Raw genomic sequence first — 12,115 nt, forward strand, 5'->3', positions numbered from 1 at the left:
AAAACGCATTAAGCATTAAACCGTATATTTACAGTGTAATTTCGAGGTCCAATATTTGAATTGCCAGACACAGAAACAGAACTTTATTCTGAAGATTACAAACCACATTGAACAATCTCAGAAGGAATGTCCCAGCCAACTCACAGGAACGGCAAGATGGGACAAAGTGTGCCTCTGAGAGCATTTTAAGACTTTATCTAAAGACTGTAGGAAGTTAATCCTCCAATTGAATATTTATAATACAGAATATTCATCACATACTCCATGAGGTTCTCTCAGTATAATTCACTACCCAACTTTAATCCAGTTCCAGCAAATTATGCCTCTACAATTTGTCATCTTTTACAATACATAGAATCATAGAAACTCTATAGTGCAGAAGGAGGCCATTCAGCCCATCGAGCCCATGAGCAGCATACCGTCTGAACCAAATCCAAACATTCTCACTGACATTTCTGACCCAGCCAAGCTTATTTTCATAAAATACATTTCGAATGGCACTCCTACGGACCTATCAGATAATTAATTCTTATTCTAAGCAATACTTCCAACAAAAGTCTGTTTCATGATTCATTCACGCATCAAAACTGATCAAAATATAAACTAACAATCAATCACAGGCATTTAATCCTAAACATGATGTTGTATGTTGCTGAGATACCAGACAGAGCAAATTTAAACACAGGACAATCACACAGTGACGTAATTATTTCTATTGGCGTTATTAATGGATTAGCGCCTTAACCCATTCCGAGGATATTCCTTTATCAACTCTTTTAACTCATTTACAATATAGACAGGGGAATGTGATCTAAATGCATTAATTTGGTTGTCACTAATTGCACCAGGAACCATTTATATGTTAATGGTATTATATCGCAGAAGGGATTTAAGAGTGAACGTTATTATAATAACATTCTGGATGTGTTACTTAAAGGTACTTACCATTATGCCAATTTTTCTTCTGTTTCCATTAGGTTTTTGGATTCCATTTTGTAAATAGCTAATAAAAGAAAAATCAATATAGTTAATGAGGAAAGAAACTGGAGAACCCACACATGACCAGAAAGGAAATGCATTGACAAATCATCTGTGTTCAGCAAGATTTAATATCACCTCTTAATCTGCTCTCAATCACAAACTAAGTTTCTTCAACATCAGCAACTTAAACAGATTAAATCATTAGATCAAAAGAAATAAAACCAAGAGTAGGCCATTCAGCCCATCAAGACTGCTCTGCCATTCTGTAAGATGATGGCTGATGTAACTGAGGCATTAACTCCACTTTCCTACCTGCCTCCGTAATCCTTCACTCAATTTACTGATTAACACTCTAACTCAGCCCTGAATACATTCAGTGATCCAGCCTTCCCTGCTCTCTGGGGAAGAGAATTCCACAGACTAAAGATATTATTAAACTAGAAAAAGTGCAGAGAAGATTTACTAGGATGTTACCGGGATTTGATGGTTTGAGTTATAAGGAGAGATATAGCAGGGTATAGGTCGGTTGGAGACTAGGGTGGAGAGATGGCAGATGGAGTTTAATCCGGACAAATGTGAGGTAATGCAATTTGAAAGATCTAATACAGATAGGAAATATACAGTAAATGGCAGAACCCTTAAGAGTATGGATATTCAGAGGGATCTGGGTGTACAGGTACACAGGTCACTGAAAGTGGCAATGCAGGTGGAGAAGGTAGTCAAGAAGGCATACGGCACGCTTGCCTTCATCAGCCGGGGTATTGAGATTAAAAATTGGAAGTCATGTTGCAGCTTTTTAGTTAGGCCGTAGTTGGAATATAGGGTTCAATTCTGGCTGTCACACTACCAGAAGGACGTGGAAGCTTTGGAGCAGGTACAGAAAAGATTTACCAGGATGTTGCCTGGTATGGAGGGCATTAGCTATGAGGAGAGGTTGGAGAAACTTGGTTTGCTCTCACTGGAATGACGGAAGCTGAGGGGCAACCTGATAGAAGTCTACAAAACAATGAGAGGCATGGACAGAGCGGATAATCAGAAGTTTTTCCCCAGGATGAAAGAGTCAATTACTCGGGGACACAGGTTTAAGGTGCGAGAGGCAAGGTTTAAAGGAGATGTACGAGGCAGATTTTTTACACAGAGATGGTGGGTGCCTGGAACTCGTTACCGAGGGAGGGAGTGGAAGCGGATATGATAGTGACTTTTAAGGGGCATCTTGACAAGTACATGAATGAGATAGGAATGGAGGGATATGGTCCCCGGAACGGTAGGGGGTTTTAGTTAAGTCGGGCAGCATGGTTGGTGCAGCCTTGGAGGGCCGAAGCCCTGTTCCTGTGCTGTAATTTTCTTTGTTCTTTTATTCTTTGTTCTAATCATTAATTCATGAGGCCGTAAGATATAAAAGCATGAGTAGGCCATTCAGCCCATTGAGTCTGCTCTGCTGTTCAATGAGATCATGACTGTTCTGATATAATCCTCAACTCCATTTTCCCGCCTTATCCCAAAACCCCTCGTTTCCCTTACTGATTACAACATACTTAACAAGCCAGCCTCTGCAAGAAAGTTTCAGCATTATAATCCTCCATGTCTTATATCTTTGTCAGTTATTATTTTCTTAATCACTCTTTTGAAATATTAGTTGACACAATAATTAAAAAAAGCATTTAACAATCAGGCCAGCTTCTTGATTAAAGAATAGAGAAAACAATATTGTAACTTCTTATAAAAACATTCTTAGAGTATCTAGAAAGTGGAATTTGCTGCCATAAATCAATATTCAATGTGTTTGTAAGCAGTACGGGAAAAAGACAAGAACAAATTAACAAATCAAAATGCCATTAATATCTTAATTCAAAATAATTTAGAAGTCTTTGAGTGAAAAGTGTAAAGTATTTTCAGTTTATTTTTATGTGAACATTTGAAAGTTGTGTCACCCACATTAGTGTCAAAACAATCAAAGGAAACAAAGACTGCTGTAAATGTGGAGCTGGGACGGACAACAAGGTGGCAAAATTCAGCAGAAATCCCAGCAAGGCCGGGAATGTGGAGATGCTGCCAGTCTCAGAAAGCACATTAACATATTTCAGAGCCATCGTCCCCCTGCAACCCCACTCTCACCCCCTCCCCCACCAACCATCCCCCCTCCCCACCCACCACCCACCTACCCATCCCCCCTCCCCACCGACCCACCCCCCCTCCCCACCCACCCACCCACCCCCCCCTCCCCACCCACCTACCCCTCCCCACCCACCCCCCCTCCCCACCTACCCATCCCCCCTCCCCACCCACCCACCCACCTACCCCTCCCCACCCACCACCCCGGCAGCTGCAATCAACAGCACAGCTGATAGACAAAGAGAGGTTAGCAGCGGGAAGGTGCGTCTGCAAACCAGACCAATCGATTGGAGGGGCAGTGGGGAGGTTGGACAGCTGGCTGGAGGTCAGTGATCTTGGCTGGAGATGATGAAGGAGGGAGCTCTCTCACACTGCTTATCATCAATCAAAAATCTATCAAACTCAGCCTCAAAAACTCCACAATGAATCCTTCCCCCGGGAAAGCGAATTCCACGGAACAACCATCCTCTGGTAGAGGAAAGTTCTTCTCATTTCCATCTTAAATGGATTTTTAAAATGTCTCCCTTAGTTCTAGTTTCTCCACCAAAGGGAAATATCCTCTTGGTATTCACCCTGTCATAGGCAGCATGGTGGCACAGTGGTTAGCACAGCTGCCTCACAGCGTCAGGGACCCGGGTTCGATTTTGGTCCTGGGTCACCGTCTGTGTGGAGTCTGCAAACTCCCCCCCCTCAAATGAGGTGTGTTCCAATTTCCTCCCACAGTCCAAAGATTAGGTGGATTGGCCATGGTAAGTGTGCAGGGATACAGGGATAGGGAATGGGGGTGGACCTAGGTAAGATGCTTCTTCGGAGACTTGGTGGGCCAAATATCTTCTTTCAGCACCGTAGGGCTCCTATGGTTCTGTCAATTCCCCTCAGGAACTTTTATGTAGCTATACATCCACGTTACATATAGTTATACCATAGTTGAGTCTGAGTCTGGCTGGTAGTAGCACACGGCTCTCCGAGCATCTTACCAATGGAATACAGCTTGAATAGAGTGAATGCTGGGGGTTTGGAGAGTGAGGGAGCTCGGTGAAGAGGGGAAGGAGGTGATTCTTTCTTTCTCTCTCTTTTTCAGCCTCAGCTCTTTGGTTCTTACTTTGGCACAGAGGAAGAACCTGATGGTGAGTAACTGGTAAGAATAAATAGTGTGTGAAATTACTATATGGCAAGGAAGCTCAGCCAAGTCGGGTGTGTGTCCTGTTGCATGTGGGAAGTCATGGATGCACTGTGTAACTTGGTAAACATGTCTATGGGAAGTATTACTGTTTGCACAAACTCGAGCTCCAGGTTTCAGAATTCAGTTGGTGGCTGGAGTCACTGTGGTGCCTCTGTGAGGCAGAGAATATGTGGATAGGAATGTTTAGGAATGTAATTACACCACGGATCAGGAGCATGCAGAGAGGGAATGAGTGACCATCGGGCAGTCTAAAAGAACTGGACAAGACCTCTGAGTCGATCTCACCTGCTAATCATTTTCTATTCTGGGTACTGGGATGAGGGTGATGGTTCCTCAGAGGAATGCAGCAAGACCCAGGTCAGTGACGCCCTGGGGGGCTCAGCAGCACAGAGGAAAAACTGGAGTGGAAGAGCAATGGTGATAGGGGGATTCATTAGTCAGGGGAACAGGCAGGTCATTCTGTGACTGTGATATAACTCGAAGATGGTGTGTTGCCTCCCTGGTGCCAGGATCAAGAGTATCACAGGGTGGCTGCAGGACACTTTCTTCGGGGGCGGGGGGGGGCTAAAAGTTAGAGATCATGGTTCAAATGACATTGCTGAAGAAGGGTGAGGTGTTGGAAACAGGTCTTGGGAGTGAGGAAGGAAATAAAAAAGCAGGACCTCAAAAGCAGGAATCTCAGGATGATTCCCAATGCCGTGTGCCAATGACACAGGAACAGGAGGGATGAGCATTGGACACGTGGCTGAAGAATTGGTGGAGGAGGGAAACCATCAGATTCCTGAGGGATTGGGATTGGTTGTGGGGCAGAACCTGTGCAAGTTGAACAGTTTCATTTAGCAGGACGGGATCTAACATCCTCACGGGGAGGATTGCGAGTGTTTTGGTGTCTGGTTTAATCTAGATTGGCAGGGGGATGGGAACCTGAGAGCAAGCTTAGATTGGGAGGAAGCAAAACTGGGAAAAGGAAGTAGAAAAATTGTAGGTGAAAATAGAAGGAGGTGAAGTGGAGGTAAGAATGTGAAATAATATTAAAAAGAGAAAGTTAAGGACTCTCTAGCTGAATGCATACATCATTGGGAACTAGATAGATGATTTGAAGGCACAATTAGAGGTAGCTGGTTATGATTTAATTGTCATTATATAGACGTGGGTGACTGAGACTGGGAACTGAATTTTCAACGATATTCAGCATTTTGGAAGAATAGGCAAAGGAAAAGTTGGGGGGGGGGGAATAGCACTGTTAATCAGAGATGACATTAATGCATTAGTGTGAGAGGATCTCACTAGGTCTGGCATTACCCCCCACGACGACACCCCCCCACCCCCCCTCAAACACCATCAGAGCTGACATTTCCCCTTCCACACTCAGCTCCCTGCCCGAGCAGCCCCCCCCACCCCGAACATCACCAGTATCACATCCCCTCCATCTGGGTAAGCCTACTGCAACATGGCGTCATATCAATGCAGTGTGAATATACAAAGGAGTGATCAATAGTATTTACATAAATTTAAATGTATTAAAATCATGTTCAAGCCTGATTACATCACCAGTGAGAGGCTGTGAAGATTGGATATCACAATCTCACTGCCAGGATTTGTGGCTTCTGGCTCTCACTGGATCTTGAGCCCCTGCCGGCATTCCTGCAAATGGAGAGCGCAGGCTCAAGATCATCCCCAAAGGGTGGGATTCCCTGGCCCCTCTGGTGGGAATCCCTACAGCCCGCTGGGCACTGGGGCTAAAATGGGATTGCTGCCAGGCCTCCAAGAGTTTCCAATTCTCCGGGTCCAACCACCAGGTGGGTGGGAAACCAATGATGAGGCAAGAGTGTTAATTTAAATGTCAAATTCCTCTCACCATTCACCTACCAAACTCCAAGGGCTAAGAAAGCAAAAATAATCTTTTTATTTATTCATGGGACATTGATGGCACTGGTTGGCTCGTATTTATTTCCTATCCCTCGTTGCACTTGGCTCGGCCATTTCAGAGTCAACCACATTGCTGTGGCTCTGGAGTCACATGTAGGCCAGACCAGGTAAAGATTTCCTTCCCTAACGGGCATTAGTAAACCACTTGGGTTTTTCCTGACAATCAACAATGGCTTCATGGTCATCAGTAGATTCGTAATTCCAGATATTTTCAATTGAATTCAAATTCTACCATCTGCCGTGAGCAGGATTCGAATCCAGATTCCCAGAACGTTAAGCTGAGTTTCTGGATTAATAATCTAGTGATAATACCACTGGGCCATCGCCTCCCCTTAAATCGAGGCAACTTCATAGCATCTAGGAGTGGAAGAAGAAAAGATACATCCAGATAGCAATTCAGCTGAATGAGCCAGAATTCAGCAGCAGTTAAAGCAACTTGAAACTGAACCAGGAATGAAGCAACTTGTGATGGAAAAAGAAATGGGAATGAAAAGGTTTGCAGTGGCAAATGAGGAGAAAGAGCAAAAGAAATGGAAAAGTGAAAGCTTGAGTTTGAGTTTTGAGGAGAGAAAGAAATCAGACATTTTGAACTGGTTAGAGAAACGTTCATGGTGCAGAGACAAAGAGAGTCTGGAAGCTCAGATGAGGAATCAAGTCTCATTCTGAGCTTTGATACAACAAAGAGTCTTCATTGATTGTCTGAATTCACTGAAAACAGGGGTGAGAGATATTTTATTAGTTTGAAAAGGCAGTTATTTAAATAAAGTAACCAAATGACACATGGAGATTATTTTCCCATCCCGCCAACCATGGGGGAAGGGGAATCCATGCAAGACTCCGTTGATCTCAAGTGGGATTTTCTGGTTTTGGGGTGAGCGAGGCTGGAAAATCCTGCCCATGAACTCTCATTTTGCAAAATGCTTTGGTTGGGAATGTTTGTGATCTTGGCCACAGAGGCATATCAGTTGAAATTTTGGATTTAAAAAGACCAAATAAAACATTTGTAAAATTTTCCAGGAAAAAAGATGCCTTGGGACCAATGATTTTGATCACTACAATTAGAATAAAATTTGAGAAAGTGAGACAGCTAATGATAATGGGAGAATTTCAAAATCTTAATAGCTATTGAGTCACACCTGGAAGACCAGATAGAGGATAGAGGATTGGCTGTCAAATAGGAGGCAGAGAGTGGGGGTCAATGGGTGCTATTCGGATTGGCGGTTGGTGACTAGTGGAGTGCCCCAGGGGTCGGTGCTGGGGCCTCAGCTATTTACCATTTATATAGATGATCTGGAGGAGGGAACCGAGTGTAGGGTGTTGAAATTTGCTGATGACACCAAGATTGGTGGAACGGCAAATTGCGCGGAGGGTGTGGAGAGTCTGCAGAAGGATCGAGATAGGCTGGGCGAATGGGCCAGGAAATGGCAAATGGAATTTAACGTTGGCAAATGTGAGGTTGTCCACTTTGATAGGAATAATGGTAGGACGGACTATTACTTACATGGCGAAAAACTGCAGCATGCGATGGTGCAGAGGGACCTCGGGGTCCTTGTGCATGAGTCGCAAAAACCCAGCTTGCAGGTGCAGCAGGTGGTCAGGAAGGCGAATGGGATGCTGGCCTTCATAGCGAGGGGGATTGAATATAAAAGTAGGGAGGTCTTGCTGCAGCTGTATAGGGCACTGGTGAGGCCGCAGCTGGGGTACTGTGTGCAGTTTTGGTCACCGCACTTACACAAGGACATTTTGGCCTTGGAGGGAGTGCAGAGGAGGTTTACCAGGCTGATTCCGGAGTTGAGGGGGTTGAACTATGAGGAGAGGCTGAATAAACTAGGCTTGTACTCGTTAGAGTTTAGAAGAATGAGGGGCGATCTCATTGAGACGTATAAGATGTTGAATGGGATGGATAGGATAGAGGTGGAGAGACTCTTCCCGCTCAGAAAGGATAGCAGGACTAGGGGTCACAGCCTCAAGATAAAGGGGGGGCGGTTTAGAACGGAGTTGAGGAGGAACTTCTTCACTCAAAGGGTGGTGAATCTCTGGAATTCTCTGCCCGTTGAAGTGGTGGAGGCTGCCTCGCTAAATATTTTTAAGACGCGGGTTGATGGGTTTTTGATAAGCGAGGGGATTAAGGGTTATGGGGAGAGGGTGGGAATGTGGAACTGAGCCACGACAGATCAGCCATGATCTTATTGAATGGCGGGGCAGGCTCGAAGGGCCAGATGGCCTACTCCTGCTCCTATTTCTTATGTTCTTATGTTTAGATGGTTTCAAAGGAATGAGTAGCAGCAGTTCAGACAGATGGGTGTAATATATCACTGCTCAGGTTCAGTTCTTAACTTGAGACTGGAGGAACAGGGAAGAGGCCCTTATGGATGGAAAATGTACAGTCAACAAAAATGATAGCAATCATAGAATCCCTATGGTGCAGAAGAAGGCCATTTGGTCCATTGAGCCTGCACTGACAACAATCCCACCCAGGCCCTACCCTTGTAACCCAACATATTTACGCTGCTTATCCCCCTGACACCACGGGACAATAGCCAATCAACCCAATCCACACATCCTGGGAGTGTGGAAGGAAAACAGAGCACCAGGAGGGAACCCACGCAGACATGGGGAGAACATGCAGACTCTGCACAGACAGTGACCCAAGCCAGGAATCGAACCTGGGTCCCTGGCGCTGTGAGGCAGCAGTGCTAACAACTGTGTCACCATGACATCCAGGATAAAAAGGGTCAAAATAAACTGGTAAGATTTTATTGCAATAAGACAGAGCATCTCAAAGCCCATCGTTGGGAGCTGAAAGTTAAAACAGTAGCAGTAACAATAATGCTTAAAGAATCCTCGGAAAAGGTTGTACCAGAAAAGGAAATGGGTACAAAAAGCAGAGCAATGGTATAGGTGCAAGGTGTACCGTCAGAACCTACTAGAAAGGGGAATGTGGCTCAGGATAGTCAAGGGAATTCTTTCTTGACTGAAGTGAATGAATGTACTAAATGTTCTATCTCAAAGTGAGAAGTGTTCCCTTTGTCCTCCAACAAAATAAGAAAACCAGTTAGTATTTTGAGAAATATGGGGGCAGATCAGTGATGATGGCTAATGGAGTTCCTGTCCCAGCTTGTCAGATGAAGAAAAAGATTTTAACAGGAGATATCCAGGGAATCTATCAATCTGTTTCCTTGCATAAGATCAATTTACAAAATTATTTAGTAAACAGAATCGTTGTGGTGGGAATTGGTCCTATTTTAGTTCCATATCCAGGGTCAACCGAGTGAATCTTCCCTGGACTATCGCCACTGTCACTATACCTTTCCTTAGATAAGAGGACCCAAACTGTTCACAGTATTCCAGGGGTGGTCTCACTAATGTCTTGTATTGTTTTAGCAACAATTCCCTATTTTTATACCCCATTCCCTTCGACATGAAGGAGGACATTTCATTTATCTCCCCAATTACCTGCTGAACTTGCTTGTTAGTTTTTTTTTATAATTTATGCGGGAAGATTCCCAAGTCCCTGTGTGCTACAGCTTTCTGCAGTCTGTCTCCATTTAAATAATATTCAGCTCCTTTATTCTTCCTACCAAAGTGCATAACTTCCTACATTATATTCCGTCAGCCAAACTTGTGCCCACTCACTCAAACGTTGAGCTAGCTAATGCAAACAAGAGCAGGTGAGAACACTCGAACATCAGTCATGTGAAAAGGAAGTGATGATGAACAGTTGGTTAAACGCATAATTAAAAATCAAGACTGATGAACTGCTTCATCGTAAAAAGAGTAATGACCTTAGAGATGGAATCATGCCTCCAGCTAATGGAAAGGATAATTGGGCTGTGTTCATTGAAACATTTGTTACCAAGTTAAAGACTGAGGATAAGAGCCAAGCATCGAGTTATAAACATTCTGTGATGCTTAAATCACATTAATCTGACTTGTTACAAGTATTGATTTTTGTTGTAGTTTAGTCTTTGTAATTTTATAATATGACGTGTATAGTTGAAAAACAAGAAGTCTATCTGCATAGTATGCAACAAGCTATCTGTTAAAACTACGATGTCAAATACTTATATAAAAAAAACCCATAAAGCCATGTTAAAGAAGCTTTCAGTTTAGTGAAGATCTTTCTTCCCAGGAGAAAGGTGTTCTGAATTCAAGTCATTCTGTGTCCCTAGCTGCGAAGTTAGCCACCTGTGACAATTGTAACATGTAAGATACATGATGTTCCAAAGCTTGTCAGGGCAAAGTTACAGCTTTGGAGTAGTGTTCTGCATAGCGCAGCCATAGATCTGAAAGCATGCTTGTAGTGTTGATTGTATCCAGGGAGAAAAAATTTCAGAAGGTAAGATTGAAATGCTGCTAAATTGTAAACTGGGCCATTGTTAATGACGTTCGAGTGTGAGGGACATGTGGAGAGAATTCCAGAGAAAGATCTTCAAAGATGGAGGATGTAAATTCTCGTGAAAAAGAAGGAATTTCAATGAGATTGCTGTCTCACAATGTGACAAAAATGATTGCTTGAGAAATCCATGGACTCTGCCTTGGTTGCATTATAGAATGGTGTGTTTGACCACAGTTCATCTGTTAATTCACATGTACTTCATATTTAACCTGAATGTTAGGGTGAAAGATGCTTATTGTAAATCTTTAATCTTTCTGAATTTGTGGAACAAATCATGCTTTTGTTTGTTCAAAACCCACAGAAACTGTGGCTTTAGTCCAAAAGCAAATACCTTAAATCTCAACCTTTATTTACTTAAAACAAAATGTTATTAGTCCCTGACGAGATCTCCCCTCCCATCCCTTGTCTCACCAATGATTGTAAAATCCGCCAAAATCCTGCTGCTGTTCTTGCCGGCAGGTTAAAGAACAAAGAAAATTACAGCACAGGAACAGGCCCTTCGGCCCTCCAAACCTGCACCTACCATGCTGCCCGGCTTAACTAAAACCCCCTACCCTTCCGGGTACCATATCCCTCTTTTCCCTCCTATTCATGTATTTGTCAAGACGCCCCTTAAAAATCACTATCGTATCTAATCTAACTATCGGATCTTATGGTTCGACCCACCACAAGTGAGCGACACACCGCCTCCCACTGCAACGAAACACGGAAAAATCCCGCCCATCAGATCTAAATAACTTGATACAAATTATGTAAACTCTACCAATCAATTGAAAATTTTTGAACACTTTTAGTGAAGTTAGTTTAATCTTTTATTCCTGTGAATTTACAAATAGTAATGTTCAGATGAAGTGGTGTTGGAATGCCTGGTCTTGTGGCTAAGGGCAGCGTGTCCCGTAAGGTGTCCAAGCAGTCGCTGATCAAGATCACCAAGAAGCTGTCCAAGAAGTGGAGGAAAGCCCGCAAGCAGAGCTACTCCACTTACCGGCTGCTGACCCAGGTCCACCCCTCCACCCGCATCTCGTCCAAGGCCATGAGCGTCATCAGCTCTTTCATGATTGACATCTCCGAGCGCATCGCCTCTGAGGCATTGCACCTCATCCACTACAACAAGAGGCATACCATTTCGGCACAGGAGATCCAGAGCGCAGGCCGGGCGAGCTAGCCAAACACGTTGACTGCACTATTACTTACAGAGAACATAGAACATAGAACATAGAACATTACAGCGCGGAACAGGCCCTTCGGCCCACAATGTTGCGCCGACCAGTCTTATTTTTTAAAAAAAAACATTGACCCACTAATCTAAACCAATCCCTTTTTGTCCATAAATCTGTTGTAATTGTGAAACTTTTAATGTGTGTTGGGTGGAGCACAGAATCCAGTTCCCAGTGCTGAATTTCCCTTTTATGAGATTAATAAAATGCCTCACAGCTGCTTTTCAGCAAAAATATTCCATCTTTTCTTGCATGTTTCAAAATAAATATCTGCTCTCCATTCAGGGGAACTGG

The 12,115-nt window shown here is 43.7% G+C and overlaps 1 protein-coding gene across 1 annotated transcript in view; it reads right to left on the reverse strand.

Annotated features, from left to right (window-relative positions):
- The window catches only part of dcdc2b (doublecortin domain containing 2B), a 56,778-nt gene that overhangs the window by 36,373 nt on the left and 8,290 nt on the right, over positions 1-12,115 (reverse strand). The window contains exon 2 of the mRNA XM_080211322.1: positions 946-1,003. Within this exon, the coding sequence (XP_080067448.1) occupies positions 946-1,003 (58 nt within the window). The remainder of the gene's footprint in view (positions 1-945; positions 1,004-12,115) is intronic.

Source organism: Carcharhinus amblyrhynchos, chromosome 24, assembly GCF_965287045.1.
Source record: "Carcharhinus amblyrhynchos chromosome 24, sCarAmb.v2.hapA, whole genome shotgun sequence".
NCBI classification, from domain to species: Eukaryota; Metazoa; Chordata; class Chondrichthyes; order Carcharhiniformes; family Carcharhinidae; genus Carcharhinus; species Carcharhinus amblyrhynchos.